Here is a 26,682-nt window from a genome sequence, read left to right as displayed (position 1 = left end):
GACTGTTAATAGCAGTATCAGGAATTTTTGTATAATGAAGAGTGTCGCAACAGGTACATAATTTTAAGTACATGCCTTCACCACCTAGGGAACTGCAATAAAGTGATGTTGATGGCTCGTGAGAAAAATGGGGAAAGCAGGAAGAATACACAGCAGGTGGGGACAAACTAATGGGAATCCATGCCTACTTTTACACGTGCAGTAGAAGGGACATAACAAGACTTGCTGATAAGTGAAACAATAAATTCTGCAAAAAGACAGCATAAATGATGCAATTAAGTGCTTACCTTCTGAAGATCTCCTGTGACATATGCAATGACCAAAGAAGGTAAAATCATGAAGAGGGCATTGTAATAAAGTAGTCCATATTTTCCCAGCTCCTACAAAGGAATGACAGATCAGTAAGAACAAACAACAGGTTTGGGTAGTCTAGATGGAACACAGAACAGTACAGCACAGGAACAGACCCTTCAACCCACCACATCCGCACTGACCACGATGCCAATCTAACTGATCCCATCTACCTGCACGTAGTCGGCATCGCTCTATTCCCTGTTTGTTCAGGTGTCTAAATGCCTCTTAAATGTTGCTATCATATTTGCTTCTACCACCTTCCCTATAAAACCATTAATTCACTGTTCCTTTAAGAAAGGCAACAAGGACAAACCAGAAAATTAAAGCCTTTACATAAGTGGTAGGGAAATTATTGAAGATTCTTAGGGACAGGATTTCCTCACATTTGGAAAGGCATGGACATAATACGGATAGTCGGCATGGCTTTATGATGGGGAGGTCATGACTCTCCAATCTCTTTGCTTTTTTTATTTGAGGTGATGATGAAGATGACTGATGAAAGTAGGGAAGTGGACATTGCCTACGTGGACTTTAAAGCATTTAACAAGGTGCCTCGTGGTAGTCTAGTCCAGAAAATTAAGTCACGTGGGATCCACAATAAGTTGGATACAAAGTTGGTTTGGTCATAGAATAGAGGGTAGTGGTGGAGGTGTATTTTTCTGACTGACCGGTCTGTGACCAGTGGCGTTCTGTAAAAGGACCAATGCTAGGATCCATGTTCTTTGTAACATACAAATGATTTTGACAAAAATGTAGGTGGTCTGATGTAAATTTGCAGATGACATGAAAATTGGTGGACTTTTGGATAGTGAAGGTGGTGGTCAAAGGATAAAGCAGGATATAGATCAGTCAGAAATTTAGGTGGGGAAATGGCAGATGAAGTTTAATCCAGACAAGCGCAAAGTGATGGATTTTGGGAGGTCAAATGCAAGAGGAAAGTACACAGTAAATCCTCTCTGCTTGCGTTACCACTCCTAAGGGCAACACAAGCAGATAGGATGGTAAAGGTGGTATACAGCATGCTTGCCTTCAGTCAGGGCATTGAGTATAAAAGTTGGCATGTCTTGCGGCAGCTGCGGAAAAAAAACTTTGGTTAGGTCACATCGAGTATTGATGTTGACTGGATTAGAGAGCATGAGCTACAAGGGGAGGTTGGACAAACTCGTATTGTTTTCTTGGGAGCGTCAGAGGTTGAGGGGCAACCCGATAGAAGTATATAAAGTTATGAGAGGCATAGATAGGGTCAATAGTCAGGTGGAAATGTCAAATACTGGAAGGCATAGGTTTTAAACTGACAGGGGGCTGGGGGTGGGATTTTCAAAGATGTGTGAAGCAGTGCCTGGAATGAGGTATATCCTGTGTAATCTTTTAGTGAGGATTTAAAACAAAACACCTGAATCAATGATGTTTGACTTTGAAGCAGAGTGATGTATTTACACGAACATTATTTGAAGCTACTGTGACATTACTAAAGGATGTTTGGAGGATTTGCCTATGAATGTTGCACAATGTGAAGTGTGATTGGAATTTTGCCTAGAACCACAGTCCCACTTCACTGCATTTTCCCCATGGTCATGATATTTCTTTGGTACACATCCATATCTTATTGTTGAAGGTTCAAACTCCGCTCTGGAGAGATGACCTGCTAATCAAGCCTAATGCTGCAGTGCTGTTCTGAAGATATACTGCAATAATCAGATAATAAACCATGGTTTACTAAAGTCCATGCAGACTGTCTAATTGTAACACCTTAAGTGCAATACTTCACAATTCTCCAGGTGAAACTCCATCTGCCATATTCTCTGCCCATATTTCCAAGTGGTCTACATCTTGCTGAATCCTTTGACAACCTTCCTCACTATTCACAACTCTGCCAATTTTTGTGTCACCTGCAAACTTACCAATCAGCCCACCTATATTTTTGTCCAAATCCTGGATCACAAAGAGGTCCTGGTACCATCCTTGCAAAACATCACTGGTCATAGGCCTCCAGTCAGAATAATACCCCTTTGTCCATTACCCTGTTTTCTTTGGCCAAGCCAATTTTGTATCCATCTGGGGCCAAATATGAATTATGAGATGAAATTATTTTCAATCACCAAATTCAAATTCTCTGCCCAATACTAACAGCATTTTAATAGTCCGATTCCTTTAAAGCTAGAAACCAGTAGCATAAAACACCACTTGGCAATCTCAGTCTTGTGGCTCATACAGGGTAGAACAAATAGGAAAAATGATACAACTCAGTGGACAACTTCCTGGAACCAGTGAACAACCTCAGTGGACAAGCCACCAGCTAAAAGAACAGCTGGACACAAAAGTGATCCACACACAATAGTACCTTAAAATATGCCTGATTCCTCCATCAGCCACCAGTAGGATAGACCCTTGGAATACCCATAGTTGAAACAAAATTCCATGAAGTCTCGTGGCAACAAATCAAACAAGAGCCAGAAAGTCTCCAGATTACAACCTAGCATCATTCCTCAGCTGACGGATTAGTACTTCTTGTTGAGGAGCAATTGAAATGAGGATCAAAATTAGCAAGGAACATACTCTAGGTGTGAGAATAGTAGAACAAATGGCTTGGTAGTGCCTCAACTGACTAGGTCCCAAAGGACACAGCTGCCAAATTAGGTCTGCAGTAGGTAGTGAGTGAACCAACACAAGAGATAAATATACCCAACCACAATCTAACTACTCTACCAATCCTCATGACTGCATATACATGTGGTTCATGTTGCCACAGCTAGAGGAAGTCACCACAGTTCTTGGAAGCAAAATCCATTGAAGTCACCACCACCATGAGGTGTGCCATTACAATTGTGCTAGAATAGGACAGATGATTCAGTACAGATCTGGCAACTCATAACTGGGTATGTACAGGTGCGGTGGACCATCAGCCATAGCAGAAAAATACATTGCTACATTGACTGACATATCCCTCACCATCTTTAATACCAAACCTGGTCCCAGAAGGTGCAGAATGGTATAGTAGGTTGTACCAGGTGCACCTCAAACTGAAGTGGCAAGCTGAGGCTGCACAGAAATAAAATGCTAAAATAAAACCAAACAAAAAGCATGCAACAGACAGAACTAAGTAATCTCTTAACCAGATGGGATCAAAATTCTGCAGTCTTGCCATATCTAATAATGAATGGCAGCAGACAATTGGACAGTTAATTGGGAGGTGGCAGCTAACCTCAATAGTGAAAGGGCCCAGCATTTGAGTACCAAATACAAGGCTAAAGCTTTCACAAAAAACATTCAGAAGTGCTGAGTGGACAATCTAACTTGGCTTCCTCCCAATATCCCCACCATTATAAAAGCCAGTCTTCAACTAACTAGTTCACTCCACAGAATATCAAGAAATGGATGAGGGCCAGATAACATCCTGGTTGCGGTACTCAAGGTCTGCATTCCAGTAATAACTACGCCTCCAGACAAGCTATTCCAGTAGTTACAATATTGGTATCTACTCAATGTAGAAAATTGGCAGGGATCACTCTTCTGTGACTCTCTGGTCCACTCATCCCTCCCCAACACTTTCCTCTGCAACCATAGGTATAATACCCATCCCTTCATGTCCTCCCACACCACCATCCAGTGACCTAAACAGACCTTCCACACGAGGCAGAAGTTCACCTGCAGCTCTTCCAACCTGGTCTGCAGCATGCAGTGCTCACGATGTGGTCTTCTCTACATTGGTAAAACCAAACATATGACTAGGCAACTGGTTTGTGGAGTACCTGCACTCTATCATCAACTGCCATTGAGCTTCTTGTTGCATGTCATTTTAATTCTCCTTCCCACTCCCACACTAACCCGTCAATCCTTTGCTTCTCCATTGCTACAGAGAGGCCAAATGCAAATTTGAAGAACAAGTCATTGGGTAGCATACAACCCAAATGGTATAAACATTGAATCTTCCAATTTCAGGCAATTCACACCTCTGGTTTTCTCCTCTAGCACACACTCATCCATCCACCTAGTTTTCTTCTCCCTCTGTTCATCTCCCATTCACCTCCCTCCACCTAGTTCCATCTGTCCATCATCCCTTCCCTATCTGATTCTCCCCATCACCTACCAGCCTCTAACCCACCCACCCTTCATACTGCTATGTATTGGCAATCTTTGCCCTTCCCTTCAGTCCTGATGCAGGGTTCAGCCCAAAACTTCAATACCTTTTGCCTCTACAGATACTGCCTGACCCACTGAATTCTTCCTGCGTTGTTTTTTGTTCCCGATTCCATCATCTGCAGTCTCTTTTGTCTTCATTGTAGGAAATTGTCCAGGTATGCCCCATTTGCAGGACAAATCCAAATCAGAGAACTATCTTCCAGTTTGCTTTCAATTGCTAAAGCAATGGAAGGTGTCATTGCCAGTGCTATCAAGCAGCATTTACTCCTCAATATCCAGTTCACCAATTTGGTTTTCTGCTGGGACCACTCAACTCCAGTCCTTAACAGAGCCCTGATTCAAACATGGACCAAAGAGCTGAATTCCAGTTAAGGCATGAGTAACACCTCTGACGTGAAGGTAGCACTTCACCAAGTGTAGCATTAAGCTCTGATAAAACTGAAATTCAATGTCAAACAAAAAACACTCCAAATAGTTGGAATCATAACTTGCACAAAAGGTGGGTGGGGTAGTTGGAGGTCAATCATCCTAGCCAAAGGACATCACTACAGGAGTTCCTCACAGGGGTTTCCTAGGCCCAACAGTCTTCAGCTGCTTCATCAATAACTCTTCTTCTATCACAAGGTTAAAAATGGGAATGTTCACTGATGATTGCACAATCTTCATTCCATCTGCTACACCTTAACAAATGAACTAGTCCATACCTGCATGCAGCAAAACCAACAACATTCTAGCACAGGCAGATAAATGACTTTACAGCTCGCCCACATGACCATGATCAATTAAAATGGTCAATTCACCTACACCAGACATTCAATTACACAACGATCACCAATACTCTATTAACATTTTGGGGCTCACCACTAACCAGAAATTCAACTGGGCCAGCCACATAAATACCATGGCTACAGGAGCAGGCCAGAGGCTGCTTTTCTGGCAACAAGTGACTCATCTATCAGCCCAAAGCTTTTCCACTATTTACAAGGCACAGATGAAGCTTTCCACTTATCTGCATGGGTGGAGCTCCAACAAAATGCAAGAAATTTGATATCATCTGGGGCAAAGAAGCCTGAATAATTGGCACCTCATTCACTACCCTATAAATTAATTTCCTCCACAACAACACCATCTACAAACTGCAAGGCAGGTATACACCTAGATTACTTTGAAAGGTCCTCCCAAACTTGGCTTCAGATTCATGGTATGCCACCACCATCATGATCCCCTCTAAGTCACATACCACCCTCACATGGGAATACATCACCAGTTCTTCTCTGTAGCTGGGTATAAATCCTGAACACCTTGTACAACACCACTGTGGGTGCTCTTCTATCAGGAAGGCTGCAACACCACCTTTTTAAGGAAATAAAATGTTGGCCTTGCCAGCTACATCTAGACTCCAAAAAAAAACACACAATTTTGCAATTTATACAGAAATATGAAGGAGACATTTTGAAAAAATAAATGAATGAAAAATGTGGGAAGGAATTGTTTAGATGCAAGTGCAGGCAAATAAAACCACAAGTGCTAAATACATTGTTGGATCTTTTAGGAGCATACAATAAGGTTATGCTAAATTCCTCAAAGACGAGATATTGCCACTGCTGAGTGTAGAAAAACCTGCATGCTCCGCTACAGAGATGTTAAAACTACATAAAACATGTCATTGAAAAGATCTAAAATAATGGAACCGATTTCCAATAAAGCAGAAGAGAACTTAAAAAAAAAATTCAAAAGATTTTGGAAGCATTTTTGTTTGCTCGTAACAGTAGATCATCAATTTGAAGTAATACATAAAATGATTAGTAGAAACCTCTATACAGAAGGTTATTACAACATGGAAAACTTTTATCATAGAGTTTGCTTGAAAAAGAACAATGTATCAGTTAAAAGAGTGGAAACATTTGAAGCAGAGAGATACAGGGATATTGGGAGAGCACAGGCCAATGTTTATATGGTTAATGAAAGGCACAGTGAACAAATGACTACATTTATACAAAATTAACTCCCTTAATTTTATGGATTCTTTCAAAAGATTAGCTACTGCTCTAAATTCTCAGCAAACTCTTGGAAAGTGTGTTCTGATAACACTGGTACAACTTTCACTACATACCTTGTAGCTCAAAATAGAAAAGCTCTAAATGAAATTCTTAGGTAGTATCACCCATTAAAGCAACACTGCTTTTGTATTTATGATAATTACGTTAACCATAACCCACAAATTTGGAGGGCTATGTCTGCTTATCAAGTATCCTTCATGATAACTCAATGTTTGAAACAGCAATCTTTCCTAGCAGCATTAATTACACTATATGGGATGACAAAAATAAGCATTTAAAATACAACTTTGTCTTTTAAAGAAAAATTCTGACATAGCTCAAACTTTCTCAAGTGCCTTTGATCTAGATGAGGCCTCTCTGAATAGCCTTTTATTAGGTTCTCAATTCAACACCGGAAACCATTTTGACCAATTTGTTTTTTTAAAAAAAATGTTTATGCAAAACATTCATGACTAAAGAGATTACTCTATTTTCCATATACAAAATTTTGACCAACTACATGTAAACATCTATGAGAAATACAATACTAATCCTGAAATACTGCACACAACACCATATTTTCTAGGTCTGATTATAATTGGTTGGTAAGTTCAGAGACTTCCATGCAGAGGGGGCAGACCTGGCATGAATTTTCCAATGGAAACCCTTCTTCCTTATTTTATACATGTCATTGGGACAGGAGAAGCATGGTTGAGAACCATAGCCAACAGTCAATCTGGCAAAGAACCAGAAAAAAAACCTACCAGGAACCAGCTCTTCAAAAGGAAAGAACACTGCCACAAGTTACAACAGGGACAAAAAGGTACAAGTTATTACAATGGGAATAGTATTTACAAAGCGGTTCTTTCCTTGATGCAGGTATGTCAAAGAATCATGGGTTTATTTGGGGTCATTACTAAAATCAAACTAAAATCTAAAATACAGTCAGCAAGATCATTCTCAGAGGAAGAAGTCAGCTGCCATGATTGAGATTATGTCACATATCTGTATAGCCCATAACCTAAAACGGAAACAATTACATCTCTAACAAATGCTCAAATTTCCCACCCAATATACGCCACTAACAACAGGCTTCTCAATGGGATAAGTGGCCAATGACGTAGAGGTGAGCCAGGTTTTTAAGACAGTCGCAACATAGATGTGCAGCCAAGGTGGACAACAAGTTGTTGCTGCTTCCTGTTGGCGTCATTGCAGGGAAGGAGTAATGAGAGGGGGCGAGCAAGAGTGCCCATGGAGTATATGTTAGAATATGAGTGATAGAAAAAAATGATCAAGGAGGTAAAGCAGGCAGAATAGATTGGAGGAAAAAAAACATGGAAGTTGCCCACAACCGAGAACTCATCCACAGCCTAATTAAGAAACTTAATATCAATTCCTTTGTTTTCAACAATGTATTCAGATTTATATCAAAGTTACATTTTGATATCTGCATGGACACAACTGCAGCTCAGCACTTGTGAAAAATAATTCCAATCGTGATTGTAAACCTTAATTTACTTCAATGAGATTTACTACTTTACACATGGCCAAAGTGGACAGGACTGCTATGACCATCAGGCTGTTTAAAATAAATTTTCTGAAACAACTCAAATGACCAAATCCAAGATTAAAGTATTGTGGGAAGAAAAACAGGCACTCAAGGGCAAGAGTTTTTTTTAATTTATATTTGAAAATGTGCCTTCCCATCGCATAACAGAGAAAAATGCAACAGTTGCAAATGATAGCAATGATCCACAGAATTAAAGAAATCGAAGTTTGTTTTCTCAGCTTCTGCTATCATGTACTTTCTGAAGGAGATTTCCATCCGGGCCACCATGTTCTACCAACCAAACTTCAAAGCAAGTGCACTTAATTTCAAACACAGCTTCCATTCTGCAGGTTCATTTCACAGACACCACATTCAAACACCATGGGGGCGATTTCAGTTCCTTACACTCAAAATCTCAGTGGTAGCAGATAAAAAATAATCTACATCATCCATTTACCACTAGTCAGAATTCCTGATAAGATTAGGCCTAGCAGCCAGAGCTTCTATTTCGATAGATACCATTCTTTTAAATAAATTCAAACTGGGGTAGAGTGATGTCACTGCAATTCCATTTTCTGTCCTCATAACCAAATTATTGCCACTTCCTCCACTCATTAATCAACCACATGCATTACACAGCTTGAACAGCACAATACTGACATTACTTAAAAAAGTATTGTGTTGTTGTCGTCACTGTTGGCTTTGAACTGCAAAGAATTCCACTCTGGAGGTAGAAGGGGAGAACAAACAACAAGTAAAAGATGCAATGTCAGATGAATGCTGACACACCCAAGATTTACAGAACAATAAAGTAAACATGCAACTCTGAAGAGCAATGCGCATGAAGCTTACAATCTCCAAATGGACCGTTAGTATTGCTGCTTTCTACAGCAGCTGAGTTGGCTGCACTCTAGTCACATCAGCTTCAAACTATTTTGCTACCAGTTCCTTCCAACTAACATGGTGATTATCAGCATTAGTCAGTGCAACTCAACTGGTGGCATGCTCCTTACAAAATCCAATTTCCACACATACATCTGGAAACAAGATGAAGATCTGCTTTCTAATGATAGCAGCCCTCTTGCATTTCAACCTATTGTTTTTGATACGCCATAGCTTTGCCCTCCAAAATAATCAATAGATGGAGCGAAAAATAAGGACCCTTATGATGAGGGAGAAGGGGGCGAGTGCACATGTATCTGTTATCCCAATTGTTCAGCATCAGCTCACTGACAACAACTTTAGTAGAACAATCCTGTACTTTCTTCATCACTTCTAGTGTTCATGCTCATTGCAAATCCCCCAGTTCAGGTCTTCTAAGCCACAATTGATGCCAATTTGTAAATTGGTGCCAGGTAGAGTAAAAGTGATTTTATCCTCATTAATTTGTCTATCTATAACTACCAAATTGTTGGATGGATCTTAGATATTGGGGGGGGGTAGAAAGAAGAGAAAAGAACGGCAGTGTTAGGACAGTCATACATGCAAGTGCCAGCAGATCAGATCGTCATACTCAGCATCAAACTAAATCGATTAAATAAGAAAAAAAGTGAGAAATTGCTGCTAACATATCCAGCTGTGCCATTTTCCCATTCAATAATAATCCAGAAGCTTATTGGAAAAGCTGTGCAGGAGTTCAAGGAGGAAACAAGCCTCACTTTTAGCAAAGGTATTAAAATTTATTGCAATGCTACAGCCAGATCTCAACAATGTGGAAGGCATGAGAATTTGGTGCCACCAACAGTGTTTTTCACCAAGTTGCCAGTTACTGGGCATAGGGAGGGAACAGAAACTCCTTTTTGATATTCACTCCTCCTACCAGCAACTGAAAACCTGACCTGCTGAAAGCGGCATTCCTTGTAGCAGCTTTACAGTGTTACTTTTCATTCTGGTCGAGATACAATGGAAGCTCATTGGCTCACAACACTACCGCAGTTTCTCTCCACAGATGCTGCCTGACTTGCACTTCCAGGATTTTTGGTTGATGTTTTGGACTTTCAGTATCCATTGTATTTTGCTTCAGTGTTGCTTTTTGCTTCAGCTCCTGAGAAAGCAGCTTTCCTTTATGGTGCTTCGATGCCAAAACAATACCCTAGCCAATAGGCAAGCTGTTTATGGGAACACATTTAAATCTGGCAGTTTGCACCACATAAAAACAAAACTATCACCTATTGATCCTTGTCCCAAGACTCGCTTTTCTTTTTTTAAACCTTACTTAACCCCAGGTCTGACCTGCCCGGTCATATTAATTTGATATTGAAGGGGTGAATTAGAGGCGTCTATTTTTTTTTACATTTCTCCTGAGAAATATACAACTGCCACAATGTTGGTGGCGCCAACTCCAAAGGAAAAAAAATAAAAATGTATCCACATTATCAACTAGTGACATGTGGCAGATCGCAGCACAATGAGGGGCAAGATTTATGGAATTATTGTGTTTTAAATATATATGCACGCACAAAAGTCTGGGATACAAACCAAAGAGTCTTACCATACCTGATGAATGAGGTGAGGATGGGTAGGAGAGTTATCTTAAGTTCTTGAATGATTTTAACCAACTGAAAGTGTAAAATATGGAAAATTTTCTAATGTCAACAAGGGGAAAGCAGGATCACCTGCAGCACTCCCCTATGCAAATGGTCTATCTATGCACTATCTAGGCTGACATAAGTGGAACATCAGATAGAAGCTGTAATTTTACTTACTTTTGACTCCAATTTCTGCTTTACGTAAGCTCCATTGGCAGCTGTTAATACATCATTTGTAAGAATGTATCCATATCCGAATGAGTCAAATGCCATATCAGAACTGAAAGAAAATGCAGAGCAGTGTCTTTTCATTTTGCACATTAAAACAATGTTATCTATAATCTACATTCTCAGGGCAAAATTTAACCATGCAAGTTCAAGAACATTGGCACATTCTTCACAGTATTCAAAGCTCGCTCATTTCACACTATGAAATTAAAATCTGAAGTAACCTGGGCTACAACCATTTTTCAGATTATTTATTTGGCATTTAATATTCAATTCTCTCCACAGAGATCTATTAAATTTTTTTTAAAATATTATCAGCAATTTCATAGTTTTCTCCTGAACGTGCTTCACCATAGATAGCTCAACCATTTGGTTGGAATCAAGTGCTCACCATTTTGCTACCCCTGAGGTCAGGAGAAATCAGAGGGAAATTGGGCTTGAATTGAAATATATACATACAGTCATGCATGGCTGATATTAAATCGATATATTGGCAATTTTATGTCCAATTTTCCTCTCTTGTGCATCTTTGGGGGTGAACAGGATTCTGCAATAGTCTTAGAACAAAAATTTTGTGTTTTGGTTATGGCCAAGACACACATCACTAGGCCTGGAAGTTGAAAGCTGCTGGAGTCGCACCACTGTTGAGGTCTACTGGCTGTGGCTGTTTTTAGACAGGTAAATGTGATAACCCTTGGCCAATTCCCCAAAAGGTAATGCAAGACATCGAGACTAGAACTCCTGTCAGCTCTTTTCTAATCCCTTGATCATAGAACCTAATTCTCCACGAAGTGCTGTGGAAAAACAGCAAACATTTAAGACTTAAAATTAGCAGGGAGTTCTTAAAAAAAAAACAGGGAAATGGAAGTTATTTGTAATGGACTACAAAAGACAAAAGCTGTATAGTGGAAGTGGACCAGGATTACGACTCAATGGTTTGGAGGGGAAAAAAACTGGAAAACTGAAGGGCCAAATAGCCTAGTCTTGTGATGTAACATGCTATAATTTTTATCAATTATAATCTTACCTGGCAGCAATGAATGCACCAAGCAACATTGCAAATACTGTCATCTGAATAGATCGAGAGAAGTTCTTACTGTAAAGAGATGAAAAAAGTTAACTTTGGATTTGCAAAGAATTAATAAGGTACTATATGAATGCCAACCATTAAGATCACAAGGCATCTTCCAAGTGGGTACAGGAGAAACAGAACTGGCACAACAAAATCATAATTAAACAAAGTGCAATGAAGGTTGGAACCTCAAAATAAACAAAGTCCTGGAAATACTCAGGTTGGGCAACATCTGTGAAGCAGTTTAATCCATTGAACTACTTGGCAATAGTAAACAATTTATGACAGCAACATTTCCACCAACTAGAAGCCTCCAATCATAACAGTTGTAAAAACAAGATTCTTTCAAATATAGTTTCATTAAACTTTAATCAAAGATACAGGATACAAGAGCATTTTGAAAGATACGTTTCAATGAACTGGTAAAGAATCTTGGCTACAGTTTTTCCTGCAGTCTATACAAAGTGTTCAACTGTATTACCCAAATAAATGTTTAGTTTTTGTTTTAACTATTGATTTTCCACATTTATAACAAGAACTTCCCCAAATAGCCATTCCCATTCCACTAAACTAAACAAACCAATTCATGTTCACTTGGCTTCATTTAACATCGCAACATTTTCTCAGAAATCACAGAGAGTGAAATACAGTTTTTATACTGTAAGCATAGAAGATGGTCTTTTAAAAAAGTGTCCATGCAACCTGGAAATATCTTTAAAATAGCAAGCTAAGAACTGTGGATTTGTGAAGAATTTTAGTCACCCAACTACAGAAATCCTTAAAAGCTAGAAGGTTGAATTAACCTTAACTCAAAGGGGCTGAATTATAAAAGGGTTACATCACAGCTATGCAGAGCTTTGATTAGACTCCATCACACCTCAAATTTTAGTCTTGGAAGGTGTAGCACAGAGTTTACCAGAATGATTCTGGAATCCCAAAGATTAAATTACAGAGACCAAATTGGGTAGACTAGGTTACAAGAGGGGGTGATCTAATGAAAGTGTTTATGATCAAGAGATTTTATAACATAGACAGTGATAAATTATTTCCTCTGGCACTACTGACCAGAATAAGGAAGCCCTACCTTAAAAAAAAAGCTAGAGTTCAAGGCTTGGTATCAAAAACTGTTACTTAACCCAAAAAGGGAGTGGAAATTTGAAACTCACTCCTTTAAACAGCTTTGGAGGCTAGGACTACTGAAAACTTTTTTTTAAAAATGGAGAATAGAGATTTTTCTCCCTTTGGCAAAAGTATGACGACTACTGAAATAATTCAGGTGGGTTTAGGTACAGATTAGCCATGATTTGTGTGGCAGGATCCTGGCTATAGAACTGCTGCAATCCATACCATTCTGCTAATCCAATTTTGAAAACAAAACTCTTGGAAAGGCCTATGGTTGTAATAATGTAACATTTTCAGTGATCTCCATCATTACAGCACAAAAACTAACAGGAATTTCCACAGAAGGCAGAGTTAAATGTGGCATTCCAGGAGCTATTGTCAGTAATTCCCTGCTCCTCTCATGGAAAGCCCTTTTGCAAACATATCCACAGTACTGCTCAGAAAGCAGTGATCCATATTTATGAGCTATTTTTGTTGTAAAAATCCTGAGAACATGAACATCAGCTACATAAGGATCTGCTGAATAAGCTGTTGGGTTTTCAACAGTGCACCAAAACAGTTTTTTCTTATAAATGTATCACAGGCCTGAATAAACTGTACTGCTTGTAATTCCTTCAAATTTAATATTCAAAAATAATAAAAACATTGCTATTTCAGCTTTACAATAATCTCATGTACATTCTAATCTTTCTAGTCTTTATTTCATGTTCCATAAAATGTTTGTTCAAAATTGCTTTTTGTTTGTAGTTTGCTCCCTTTGGGAACTCCTCAATGCAATTTGTAACTCTGCTTGCCTGATACCATCTTTGTTGCTGAAAGCAAAGATCTACTAGAAACTCATGCCTAACCACAGCTGTAATAAAAAAAGGAAAGCCTTTACACAGATTACTAGATCCTAGTGGGCAGGTTTTTATTTGAGGTCCATTGTTTCACCAGTGCTTACAAAATCCAAGGCATTACAGTACAATACAGAAAGCAAACATCAATCATTTGCCCACCTCCTCAAAATAGTGAAAATGTTTTCTACAAAAGCCAAGTGATAGCAAGATTCAGGCAACAGGACATGGACAGGTCAAAACTATATGAAATCTGGATATCCTGATCTACAGAGCATTTGCAAACTCAAGAGAAATGGAAGTGTATTACAGATTACAAAAAAATCAGGAAATCTGCAGCAGCCGAGCAAACAGAGCAGCCCATATCCATTTAAAAACTTTTAAAACTCTAAATAGTCCAAAGATAATGGAAAATAATGCTTTGAAACTAACATTACTACCTTGATCCAGTCAATTACCAAAGTTTGCATGCTGCTTCGCTGCACCCAGTTCCAAGAAAGAGTGGCATCACCAAATGCAGTCATGGTGAGATATCTGACAAGGTTACTGCAATTAAATTATCTCCTGTGCTGGAGATCACTGTTCTCTTATCTGCAAACCAGAAAGAGAACAGTAACCCAGAAGTTACCAGTTAATCAGCCTGCTGAGCCACCTGAAAACCCAGAAAGTTTTCAATATCAATATCACCACCATATCACCTGCTTGCTTCAGCAGGAAAGGAAGAAATGCTGATCACTACCAGAAAATATTCCCCAGGCTTCGATCAAAAATACTTCAAAACATCGGTACCCATAGATCTGGAAAATGTTTCAGAAAAATGATCGACAAAACAATTAGTTTTATGGATACTGAATTTTATTGGCAGAACATAAAATGTCAGCTGGAGGCATGACAATTTTTGCCAACTTTTGCTCATTGACAAGCATTACCCCAGGGCTTACTTTTCAAATACTTCCTTATGCCAATGCTGTTGCAAAACAAGTACAAAGAACAGGAACTTAAGTCAGTTTTCCAGTCCTAATCACATGACTATCCTCGAGACCTTACAAACAGCAACTGGAAACGTATAGGAGGCACTCTCATATATTGGAGGAATGGACATAGCAACAGCAAATTATAAACTGCACAGTGCTGTCAAAGGCAAAATTAAGTCCAACAGAAATTTCTGGCACAACTTTTCAAGCATATTAATATCATCAACAGGTCACAAGTGGGACAGTGGCCCAACTGCCAGTCAAATTTGGGGAGAAGTGGCTACGTTCCCAGTTAACTTAAAACTTATACTATTCCTGTAATACGACCATAAAACGTTAACCAAACAATGAGCCCATGAAACTTTCTGAATGGAGCAATAAAGGCTGCATAGTGCCTCACATACAATCTGCTACATATTTGTATCAAAGAAAGATTTAACTATCTGAAGATAACAAATCTATCATTATTGCTGCAAGAGGAAAGGATGCATCCTATTAGATGTGCATTATTTGCAGACTGAGGAAAAAAAATGGCAAACCTTGGCAATATTCACAGTAGTCAAGAGTATTCAAAGTAGTCAAAACGCAGTTTCCAGATTAGTCAATACTAGAGAACAGATTAATACCAAATTGTATTTATACAACAGATGAACACCAAGTTGTATTTTTGGTGTTGCAAAAGCATCCCAAGATGTTTCACCCAGAATATTTCAAATGAAATTGATATCAGAATGATATTTTAGGAATGATCAAAAGTTTGAAGGAAAAAAAGGGCAAGAAGTTCAGTGAAACAATCCTAGACTGTTCAGCCTTGGCACCTGAAAACAGTTACCAATGTTACAGCAAGTAAATTTAATGACAATGACGAGGCCAGAACCGGAGAAGTTCAAATATCTCAAAGCCAATGAGATTAGAAAGAGATGGGGAATGGCAAAGCAGAGGGATTTGAAAATTAGGATCCAAATTTTGAAAAGCAAGGTGTTGCTTCAACAGAAGTTAATGTACATCAGGTAGAACAGGCAAATTGATTTGGTGCAGGTTGGGACACGGGCAGGTCAAGTTTTAGTGGAGAGAATGTGGGATGCTAGCTAAGAGCAAGTTAGAACAGCAAGATCCAAGAAAAAAGGTAAAAATGGCATGAAAGAAGGTTTTAGAAGACAAGCAAACCCAGGTAGAGTCAGATAATGCTATAAATGCAAATAGACAGTCTCTGCAATGGCAAAGATATGGAGACAGATCATCAATCCAAAACATTAACTGTTTCTTTCTCCACACATGCTGCCTGGCTTGAGCATTCCCAGTATTTTATGTCTTTATATTGTAACCGGTATAGTTAAGTCTCAGATAAGTGCTACGACAGATGGCTGAGGAAATTTTTGCTCATCTAGTACCTAGTTTCAGAGAAGCACTTCTGACAACTTAGAGGCAGTGTAGGGGCTGAAAGGGTGGTGACGTGCCAGCATATGATAATTTATAGGAGGGCAGATAAGAAAATAGCCATTATTCAAGAAAGGATAATAATATCTTTAACCATCGGTAGCTAATTCCTAGTGTTAGGAGATTAGAAGCCAAAAATCACACAAGCACGCTAGGAATCATGGGATCAGAGTTTCCAGAATTATACAAGGGCTCGCAGGTGACGAACCATGGTTTAGACTTCTATATCCATTTCAATGCAGGGAAGAGTACTGATGTTATTTTAATAATTTTGCTCCTGGGCTATTCACACAAACCATTCTTAACTTTGAACAGGAACTCATTTCTGCATATTTACTCAACATATCAGGTGACAAGACCTATAAGCAAGCAAAATTGAACAACATTACACACGCATTCATATTGCAAAGTCAGATCGCCAACAAGTTCTTAAGTGTTTCCAACATATCAGTTTCTACTAATGTTAAAAACAAGTTCTAAGAATGACGAACATAATGCTTTCGTAAGAAACAGAAATTACATCATTACAAAAATGTTATTGTAAAATCCCTAGCCAAAATACATGCGCAAGATACAAAAGTATTCTCTCAACAATGCATCTTTTTTAATTAAGTTACAAATAAGGTTAATTATCACTCGTTCATGATGTCATACACCCACCTTGCCAGCACAATTCTTTTCTTAATGTGTGCGTTTTTTTAATATACAAAATTAGGTAGAAGATTGCAGTAGAAGCAAGGACTATAGTTAAACTAACAGCTTGCTTTCATCAGTCGGCTGAACTAGCTTGCAAAGCATGACTGAACTGAACTGAATAGACAACTTTTGGGAAATAACTTTTTAGTGATGTAATAATGCATGGCAAACTATTTGCCATTTATGAATTTACTTTACAGATGCTGAAAAAAGTGTATGAAATATTTGGTTTAAAATAAAAAACATGAAATGAGCAATTAAATTTTTTATGTTACTTACTTGAGCAGTAAACCTTCCGCTATCATTGTAAACAGAATAGAAAACCTCCTTAGGACTGTAAACATTGGGAGACTGGAAAAAGGAAGTTAAATTTAGAAAAAGCCACATTTTTTTAAAAACAAAAGCAATTCTTCCAAAAGAATAGATTCAAACATACTTCAGTTTCTTAGTGCCAAGAAGTCCTGTCAGTTGGTTCCCCAGGTACAAGAGAGGTAGTGGAAACACCTATAAAGAAAGTAACTTTAAATCTAACATTAAATAAATGCATTATATTAATCATTTTAAAAGATGCAAAATACACTGAAATCATCGTAAATCTCAAATGCATGCAAGAGTTGCAATATAAAGGTACTGTACAGTTTAACATAGTTCATGCACATATTTCGACAATATAATTTTCTCACCACTTTAGAAAATTTGAGAAGATACTGAGAAAAGTTCTGCCTGCTAAAATGTTATATTTCCAGTTAATCACTTGAAAAAGTGCATCTCTAATAGCAACACTGTTTTTCTTCCGTTCTTTTCCCTTTGGTAGATTTGAACATGATTTGCCAGGTCCAGCAACTTAGGACACTTAGAAATAACGATTTTCAAATGATGCAATGGAGACAATATGAAGTAATTTTGGGCTCATTGTGAATTACCAACAAGTTTCAAAAGTTTAACACTTCTGCACAAATGTAGAATTTGCTAACCAAGCAACTCCATTAATGTTCTAGCTGCTCTTTGCCACCAGAATCTGGGTGGAATCCAATGGTGTAGCACAAACTTGCTCAATTCCACAGTATGTCTGACTGCCAAACCCCTCAAGGTATCTAGAATCATGAACCCACTTATTTGAATGAAGATTTTAGATGCAAAGAAAAATAAGAATAAGATGCTTTTGCTTTTACAAAAGTGTGTGTATGCAACAGTTGTTAAAAATTTTTTGGGTGATTTAACATTTTTAATTTTTTGTTTTTTTTAAAATAGCTTCTGAGTATCAGAGACATGGAAAAGCATTTGAAAACTTGATATGGCAAATTCCCAACTGTGAAATAGGGTTCTGTTTCATCCAGATGACCAGACTACAAAGCACAAGGCCCTGACATCATACAGGTTGTCACTGTGCCAGTCTTATACTCTACTATCCAGTTGATTTGGTCTTTTGGATATGAAAACTGGGTAAATACAGAACCTTGGCAGGGAAGCACTTTCAGCAAATTTCAGGAAACTATACATTTACCTAAATATTTAGCCAGCAATCTAACACCAATGGATCCAAGTTCTTATTTCAAGATCTAGAGTAAGAATCATTTCAAGGTTATATATTCCTTTTCTTGCCAATAAAAATGATTTTGTAAGAAATTCATGCTGTCTAGCAGTACATGCAGATACAGGAATGAATGCTGATGACAAGTCCTTCAGGGAAGGAAATATACAATCTTTACCTGGCCAGGCCCACCAAAATGGTTAAGGAGGAAATTAGGGATGGATAATAAATATTGGGTTTGAAAGTAATCACCACACTCAGTGAATGTACAAGTATAAAGTAACCTTTATAGCTCCTGGTAGGGATAATAGAGGATTGTATTGACTTATTTGTTCTTGTGCAGAGACCAAAGAGCTAAAATGATTCTCCCTTCCCCCCCCCATTTCTATCATGTGAATCTCAGGTCATTTGTAACCTCACAGCCCCATCCCCACCCTTACTAAGCTCACAAATCAAAAAGACATTTTGGATTTAGTGGTTATTAATAAACTGGAACCTCGCTTTTCACTCCAAATGTGTTTCCCAGGTCAAGAACACCAGTGGAATCAGTCTAAGAGGAGTGACTATTGCATGCGTTACCAACAGCACTGCAAACCCCTGCTGCTCTGCTGGGAAACTGACAGAGGGCTTAGCCCTCCACTGGCTCTCCTGCAACAATGAAGCAGCTCAAGTGGTCACATCACTTGCATGGCTCATTGAGAAGCGAATCACCAAGCCGATGTGCAATGACTGCCTGGGGGGGGGGGGGGGGGGGGGGGGGGCGGAGAACTGGTGTTGATGGGTTGAGCTTGTTACCACAGAAATCTCCAGGGGGATTTAATCAGCCTCCATTACATCCAAGAGGAGGCAATGAGAGAGCACAGCATCTGGACAATCTGTCACCACATGGAGTGGGTGCTGCCATTTCCCAAAGGCCTGTACACATAGTACCAGCCAGGATGTCCTCTTAAGCCCAGATCTCAGTACTGACTGATAGAACTGCTCAGCACCAGTGGTTCACTTCACATTCAGCTGTGTAGTGATGAGATCTTTGTTTCAATGGTTTGGAGTGTCAAGCTCCCAGCACAGCAGCATGCAGCTCATGCAGATGTTTTTAAGGAAAATATCTGTGAATGTTCAGACTCTAGGACTAAGAGCACTATAACAAATCAGTGCTATGCAAGTTACGACAAGTGGATACCAGAATGTTTTGACACAAATGCATTATCAGATCTACGAAGCCTTTATATTCCCTATTTACATGAAAAAGGTAGGTTTTCCAAACAAAAAAGCTGTTTGACAATAATCACATTTTACAAAACTATGAAGGTTAAACTAATCAAGTAGTATGGTAGGACACTCCAGATTTGATGAAGAGAAATGCAGAGTGGTCATGAGACCCCTTTCATCCAGCTCAAAAACTGTATTGAAAAATTAGACCTTGCACATTTGTTAACAAGTTGCCTGGATTTACTTTTTAAAAAAAGCAGCAGCAAAACGGTCATTATTCCAATTCCCCAGTAAAAGCACTCGCCAAATAACTCAAATTTGTTACAAAACAAAAATCAGAAAACTAATTACAAAGCACTATTGATCAGCTTTCCTGCAAACTTTGAATATTTACAAAACTGAATTCAAATTAAATCATCTTCTAAAAATCCATATGTGAAAACTTTTAACTTATAATGATGAACAAGGACTAAAAAGTAAGCAAGTTTTTGTTAAACCTATTCTGCAACATTGTTTTTCATACAAAATGTAAACTCTTCAAAAGCAATATCCAAACCATATAAATTACTATTTCCGCTCTACATAATGTAAATACATACAAAAATATTCAAGACTTGCCTTTCGAGGCATACTATAGTCGAAGTCAGGAAACTTTACCACTTTGCATGCCTTACCCACCCACAGCAGGGTCACCGTTGCCAACATCTGCAAATGAAAGAAAGTTTTCAGAAAGTAGGCCACATGCTGCTGTTCGTGCGTTTACCCAAAATGAAAACTTACAATAAAACATTGACAAGAGAATCGAAGTGTGAAAGTAACGTACCTGACCAAGGCCCACGAATATTATTGAAGGGAATCTATAAACGGAATTAAAAAGATGAGAATGGTTAAACTTCAATCTCCAACACATTTGCAAGGTTTACAAGTCAGGAGTGGAAAGTGAGAGAGAAAAAAATGCTGCCAAAGTTTACTATTGCCTTTCCCGAAATTAACAATCCGCACAACAGAAGCAGAAAATGTAAAACCAACTCAATTATTTTAGTTCAGACCGCTAAGTCATCTTGAAAAAGAAAAATTACCTTCTTAACAGTGGTCGAATACAAAGGGTTCAAATTTGGAGAAGTGACTAACGCAAAGCAAACCTGCATTTCTAACAGCAATTTAAAAACTTATGCAAAAAATTAGAGATAACTTCGGCATCAGAAAGATCAGCATTCCCATACAATAAAACTCTGAAACCGAAGATTGCTTCCGAGGAAATGAAAGCAGCTCACTTCCTATAGGATTTATAAATTTGATTTAAACCAATCGAATGGTACAGTTTTGCAAAATTCCAGTTTATAAAAAGTGTTATGGAAAGAAAAGATTCTCTAGAAAAAGTGTTTAAAATAGACCCACGCCAACACAAATTAACATTCAAATCAGGCGGACTCAGCGAAATATCTGTAATAGGAACTAGTGCAGAGAGCACGACGATTAAATCAGATGCAATTTTTGTTTCGAGCATTCCGCGTTGTCTGCACTCCCAGCCGAGCTGCTGCTGCTTCTCTGCAAAGACTGACAACGGGAGCCCCGGGGTCCACACCCCGCCGCCACTCGCTGTTCACCTGTGGCTGGTCAAGACGCTCTTGTTTACGACGACAATGAAAAACGAGCTTATTCCGTAAAAAGCGGCTGCGCAGAGCTTCAGGAAGACAGTCATCTCCGACATCTCCCCGGCCCCGGCTCCGGCTCGCTCGCCGACACGGGCAGCAGCATCTCCAGCCGCCCCGCTTCTTTCCTGGCTCGACTTAACCACAACATCATGACGTTGACGAGCATCCAACATGTCTTCACCCTCGGCTCCGCCGCTACGTGCCCTCCCCCTCCCTCGGCGTGCTCACGTCATGCCGCACTGAGCGACACGTCGTGCGTAAGCCCACAAAGGGAGGAGGTTATGGCCGGGGAAGGATCGCGTAAATTTTTTTAACGGTCGATTAATTAATTTAGGTTAAGCGGCGCTAAATTTTGAAGGATAGGATAAAAGCGAGTCGTACTTAGGTGAGCCCAAGCTTTGTTTTTTGAAAGTCCAGTGGGAAACCAGGACAATTCCTAGGCGGTGAGGGTAAAAGTGAGGCTTGCGGAGCTGCTGTGTCCCTCCATCACATCAATGTTGTGTGGGGTGGTGTGGAGTTGGGGAGGGGGGAGTGGTTCTGTGTTAGGCCGAGGGTTTCGGGCATGGTGGGGCGTCATCAGTCTTGGAGAGAGTGGGTAGCTTCCAGCTGGCCTTTGGGTGAGGTGTGGGGCGATAGGGTTGGAAGAGAGAGAGGGAGAATAGGGGAAATCAAAAAGGGAGAAAGCTGAGTAGTACTGAGGAAAGGGGAAGGGGTTGAAAGCAGGAGGATATCGAGGTAGGGATGCAAGAGAGTGAGGAAAAGGAAATAGACAAGATTGTGTGCCCACGTCTGTGTGTGTGGTCAGTGCGCTAAATATGCAGCAGAACCTGGTTTCCAGTCGTCTTGAACCCTCTTTGCTATTGGACCAAGCCACTGTCAAGATTGTGTGGTAGCTGATGTACAACCATCTTCTAAAGTTTATAAAGTAAAATATGCAAATACCTTCCACCCTTTAGAACTGGAATGGAAGCAAATCATCAAGCCATGTAGAATGCTGCATCACAGAAATGGCCCATTTGTCCACCATGCCCATGATGACCGTCAAGCACCCATTTATACTCAGCTCATTTACCAGCACTTGGCCCGTGGCCTTTTATGCCTTGATCCTGAGGGAACAACCTAATAAGAATACTAAGGTAGTATTGTTCACTTGACAAGTGCTTGAAGAAGATCATGCAATGCAGAAACGGCCAATTTGATCCATCTGCACTTGTGTGGGATAAATTGGCTGTGGGAAATAGGAAAATGGACAACAGTAAATGAGTAATAAAAATAGAAAATAGTGGACGTACTCAGCAGGTCATTCAGGTCAATGACATTTCCTTAAGGCTGGAAAAATCACAAAACACGTGTTCTAATTTGCAGAGAAGGGGATAGAAAAAATGGGATGTCTGTGACTGGATAGAGACAAATAATCTGTTGGTGTCATCTAGGGGAGGCTGGTGAAAACTTGTTAATCATAGCTGATCTATCTCCAGGAAATGTAAACAAAGGGAGATGAATGTGAGCAGGAGAGACAAAACAAACAATGCTGGAACAATGAGATATAGATCATAGTTGCTGAAAATCAGAAGTAAATGAGAATGCTGGAAATACTCAGCAAGTAGCTAGCATTTCTAGAGAGGGAAAAGTTCTAGTTGGATAACCTTGCGTCCAAACCATGCAGTTCTGACACAAGTAGGAAAGGCTGGTTATCTAAAGAGTGACAGGTAACTAAGCTCAATGTCAACCTTGCACACTGAACAGAGATATTCTGCAAACTAGCCACCCAATCTGCATTTGCTTTTTCTATTGTGGAGGAAATCAAATTGTCAGCACTAAAAGTAATGCACTAAATTGAAAGAAGTGCAAGTGAATTGCTATGAAGGAGTGTTTGGGTACCTGAATGATACGAAAGGAGACGGTAAAAAGACAAGTGTTGCATGGGAAGGGAGAACCAGGAAGTCATGGAGTGAAGGGTCCCCTTGGTTTGCGGAGCAGAAATAAGGGGAAGATGCATCTAGATGGAGCTGGTGGAAATTACAGTGGGTGATCAGTGTGGAGGCTGGTATGTCACCAAAGATTTGCAAATTTCTACAAATGTATAGTGGAGAGAATTCTGACTGGTTGCACCACCGCCTGGTATGGAGGCTCCAGTGTGCAGGATCAAGAGGCTGCAGAGGGTTGTGGACTCAGCCAGCTCCATCAAGGACACAACCCTCCCTGCCATTGAGGACATCTTCAAGCGGCGGCACCTCAAGAAGGCGGCATCCATCATTAAGGATCCTCCCCACCAGGGACATGCCCTCTTCACATTACTACCATCGGGGAGGAGGCACAGAAGCCGGAAGACCCAGACCCAACATTTCTGGAACATCTTCCTCTCCACCATCAGATTTTCTAAACAGTCCATAAACCCATGAACACTACCTCATTATTTCCTCTTTTGCACTATTTATTTGTTTTAGTAACTTATAGTAATTTTTGTGTCTTTGTTTTGCACTGTACTGCTGCCACAAAACCAGAAATTTCATGACATGCAGTATGTCAGTGATAATAATTCTGATTGTCGCACTTCATCTCCAACAAGCTTCCTGTTGGAGTGACGTTACTCTGCAGGATCAATGGGAACTTGTTCAACCTCCACTGCTTCCATTCCAGAACCATGGTCATTTCAACCTCAGAGAGCTGCAGTAGATTAAAAAAAAACACTCCCATTAAGTGGCCACATAGTCTTTAATTACAAATGGACAAGTTCTGTATATATCATTTCCCTGGGCCCACCCTTCTTAATAGATTCAAAACTATTGGCACTTGGTTAACTGCTAAAATACATGAATTAAACAAATTCAGCAACTACCACAGCTTAATTTGTTGCTTCCTCCCACAAGCAAATTTGGGAATTTTCAACAGCAAGCCTTGACAAAACACTAATAATAATCTACAAGTCCAAATGTTTTTGAGGGTTCTGTTCCAGTTCTAATCAGAGATATTCTCAATGAGACTAACGAGCACTAGATGATTATTTTTGAAATATCCTTTTTATGGTATACATTTTTCTTTGGTGACAGCCTTGGAGAGTTAACTTCAGAGTCAGGAACAAAATAATGCCTAGGGAAATGGTTAAGTTGTTACAGTTGGGAATGGGCAAGATATTTAAAGTTTTCTGAGAAGTTCTAATGGCTACTTTAGTATTTATTATCAGCTTCTAAATCTGCTTCACTGACTTTTGAAACATGTCGAGTATGAGCTTGCTCAGGGGAATCTGAAACCCTTTTTTTCTGTATTTCAAGACAATCAGCAACCTCATCCCATTCACTTTGTGACTCCCATGGGATGTTGTGAAGGCAGAGATGTAGTTTAGTATTCATTAGGGGTTCAAAGGTTGCATCATTACTTTTGGTTGGTTAGTTTTGCCAAGAACAACATCTTTGATTGCTGGCAAACCATTTTATTTCTGAATGCTATCCAGCAACTGGGAACCAAAGAGAAATTCATGGTCATATTGCTCCTTGTTCCGGATTGAAGAATTGGCATTTTTTTTTGAGACCACATACAAAACTGTCTCCATTTTTCTTAATACAGATCTCAGTGTTTTCAGTTTCAGAAAGGAACTTTGAAACTTTCGGTTGAAGTTTTCCTAGAGGCACAATTGGGCTCGCCCAGACTCGATAGATAATTTTGTTATTATATTCCTGGCACGCTACATGAGCTATTTTCTGTACCCCCAGCATTTCTGACTTTGCACTTAGCCTTTGCATTAAAGTTTACAAGTAAAGCTGTTACTACTAATTTTCAGACTTGTATTCTTCCATGAATACAGCAATGGGTCTCTGATTGGTGAACCCCTTATTGGCAAAATTTAACCTTGGTTTGCAAAACCAATCTTGGCCCGCAAAACCAATCTTGGCCCATTCATGAAGGGGCCTCTAGCCTTAACTACAATTATGGATAACTGTATTTTTCAGGAATAAAAATAGAAAATGCTGGAAAAAAGCCAGCAAGTCAGACAGCATCAGTAGAAAGAGAAATCGTTCATGTTTCAGATGTGGGACCATTTATCAGGCCTGAGAAAAAATAACAAGTCAGTCTGGCTAGCAGCAAACATGGGGGGGGTAGGATGTTAACTGATTCTCTTTCCACAAATGTTGCCAGATCTGAAATTTTCCAGCATTTTTTGTTTTATATCATGTTGGCTCATTTTTTCTTATCCTACCCATATAAGTCTCGCCACTGGGCAGATCCCACAACCTTACTATTAACAACACATTGTACAGACCAAAAGCTTAATTTGACGGTAACTGCCCCCATTAAGCCACTTCAACTCACCCTATCACAAACATTGCCTTTGTTCTACACATCCCTCGCCCGCCTTCTCTCCTACTGAAAACTAACTTGCATCTCTCCCCTTCCCAGTTCTGACAAAGGGTCAAAGACCAGAAGTGTTGACTTTTTCTCAAACCACAGATGCTGCCTGGCCTGCTAAGCTTTTCCAGCATATTCTGTTTTTATTTCAGATCTCCCGCATCTATGTTTTTTTTTTATTTTCATTATTTTTCTCGAAGGATCGACAAAAGATATCTGAAACTACTTCACAGCAAAACTGTTTTATTTGTAGGATAGTTTTCTCAAGCTTTGCCTTTTATATGTTGATGAAATAGCAGTTTCAATATTCAACTTAAAGTCACATTTAATACCTAAAATTTTACAGTGTCATTTTGTAATTTTCAAATGCACTGTGAGTTGCATCCCTTCATCTGTGATACTTTGTGGTATGGTGTTATATTTACCACATAAAAATAGAAGAAAATAAAAATAGAAGGAAAGCATTCTGGAGCATAAAAGAGTACTGCCAAATATCAGAGATGATGAAGAGTCACTTTTTCCAGTACATTTGATAACAACAAGGAAGCACCATGAAATTGTAGGTCTTAATTTGAATATTGAGGCTGTTAAGTCATCAAAAATATACAAGGAAAAGTTTCAGAAAGTTGTTCTGCAAATAACCATGGCAATATTTATCAATAAGTATAAGGACTCAACCAAGTAGTACATGTCCTACCAATTTGTCCTTCTGCATTTAGTAATCTAGCAGGCTTTCAACATCTTTGGATATTTTACAATTTGGACCACAAATTATCTACTTCAGTGAATGTCATAATATATAATAGGATTTGAACTCTCAATCTCTGGTTGCTAGTTAACTACTACTTCAGCAATTCCAATCACCCCTTCAGTGGTTGAAACTTGTCATGTCACATAGAAAAACCTACAGAACGTAGTCAGGAGATATCTGAGTTAATATCGTTCTAGGAGGAAGAACTTAGGATATT

At 39.2% G+C, this 26,682-nt stretch overlaps 1 protein-coding gene across 1 annotated transcript in view; it reads right to left on the bottom strand.

The window, feature by feature from the left end:
- slc35d1a (solute carrier family 35 member D1a) overlaps positions 1-21,627 on the bottom strand; it is a 42,058-nt gene extending 20,431 nt beyond the window's left edge. Inside the window, exons 1-8 of the mRNA XM_052011415.1 lie at positions 21,323-21,627; positions 20,539-20,572; positions 20,334-20,420; positions 17,412-17,479; positions 17,255-17,326; positions 11,866-11,934; positions 10,788-10,890; positions 288-380 (exon numbers count right to left, since the gene is read on the bottom strand). Of these exons, the coding sequence (XP_051867375.1) occupies positions 288-380; positions 10,788-10,890; positions 11,866-11,934; positions 17,255-17,326; positions 17,412-17,479; positions 20,334-20,420; positions 20,539-20,572; positions 21,323-21,543 (747 nt within the window). The 5' untranslated portion in view covers positions 21,544-21,627. The remainder of the gene's footprint in view (positions 1-287; positions 381-10,787; positions 10,891-11,865; positions 11,935-17,254; positions 17,327-17,411; positions 17,480-20,333; positions 20,421-20,538; positions 20,573-21,322) is intronic.
- Between the last annotated feature and the right edge of the window lie 5,055 nt (positions 21,628-26,682).

The sequence above is a fragment of the Pristis pectinata genome, chromosome 3 (genome assembly GCF_009764475.1).
Source record: "Pristis pectinata isolate sPriPec2 chromosome 3, sPriPec2.1.pri, whole genome shotgun sequence".
Classification (NCBI taxonomy): domain Eukaryota; kingdom Metazoa; phylum Chordata; class Chondrichthyes; order Rhinopristiformes; family Pristidae; genus Pristis; species Pristis pectinata.
Note: the sequence above shows the minus strand (reverse complement) of the source record. Positions and strands in the feature narration are given on the sequence as shown.